The sequence below is a fragment of the Phaethon lepturus genome, unplaced genomic scaffold (genome assembly GCF_000687285.1).
Source record: "Phaethon lepturus isolate BGI_N335 unplaced genomic scaffold, ASM68728v1 scaffold30799, whole genome shotgun sequence".
NCBI classification, from domain to species: domain Eukaryota; kingdom Metazoa; phylum Chordata; class Aves; order Phaethontiformes; family Phaethontidae; genus Phaethon; species Phaethon lepturus.
Window position 1 is genome coordinate 772 of NW_010563283.1, and position 843 is coordinate 1,614.

At 51.0% G+C, this 843-nt stretch overlaps 1 protein-coding gene across 1 annotated transcript in view; it reads left to right on the top strand.

Annotated features, from left to right (window-relative positions):
- Nucleotides 1-7: 7 nt before the first annotated feature.
- Nucleotides 8-843, top strand: part of MED13 (mediator complex subunit 13) — a gene marked incomplete at its 5' end in the record, with an annotated part of 54,488 nt that continues 53,652 nt past the window's right edge. Inside the window, one exon of the mRNA XM_010294529.1 lies at nucleotides 8-25. Coding sequence (XP_010292831.1) covers nucleotides 8-25 — 18 coding nt within the window. The remainder of the gene's footprint in view (nucleotides 26-843) is intronic.

Below are 843 nucleotides of genomic sequence, written 5' to 3' on the forward strand. Positions count from 1 at the left end.
TTGCCATTCCAACCTCTTCTGCCTGGTAAGCGCCGGCCACCGGCACACGTTCGGTAGCCACGGAGGGAGAGGAGCTTAGGGGGAGGGGAGGAAGGGGCAGGGGAAGCAAAGCAGCCATTTTTAGCATAGCTGCTGCTGGATGAGTCCTCCGAGTAGGCCCTGCCTGGAGCCAGCCAACTCTCCCATGCCCCTCCGGTTCCCCTCCATCGCTGTCTGTCTAGCCTTGCCCCTCCCTCCGCTTTCTTCCCGGGCAGTATCCTCCCTGCAACTCGCCTTTTCCTCCGCTTTCCCGGCCTGCAACTTTTCCTCCTTTCTCCCCATCTCCTTACCTCTGCCTCCTGAACGTGCTATTTCTCGCAGGAGGTGAGGAGATCCTGCTGGCTCCTTTTCAGCCCCACATCTCGGGGAACTTTCTCTTTTTTGTGACATCCCAGGCAAATCTCAGCCGAAACCTCACTTCTTCCTTTGCTTTAAAAGTGGCCTCTTTGAGTGCTTGTTTTTATTCTGGAGGTCTGCTTTTGGTGATGTGCTCTCTATGAAGCGGTGGTATCTTACGTTTTGTTGTGCACCATTTTGTAGTGTGTTTGTTTTTTTTTTTAACCCAAGTATGAAATCCTTCAAATTGTTGATTTTGGTAGCTCCCAAAGTAAATTTGATTTAACTGGACTGTGATGCAATTTTTGGTGGCTGTGCTGAGCTGTTTCATCGGCTTTTTAATGCATATTAGCTAATCTTACCTGACTGCCTGATACTTATTACTCTAGAGATCGTAACAAGTAAAAACCTGTGCCAAGCTGTGGTGCTAATATTTGGGGGGGGGGGGGGGGGGCTCGGGGAGAGCGG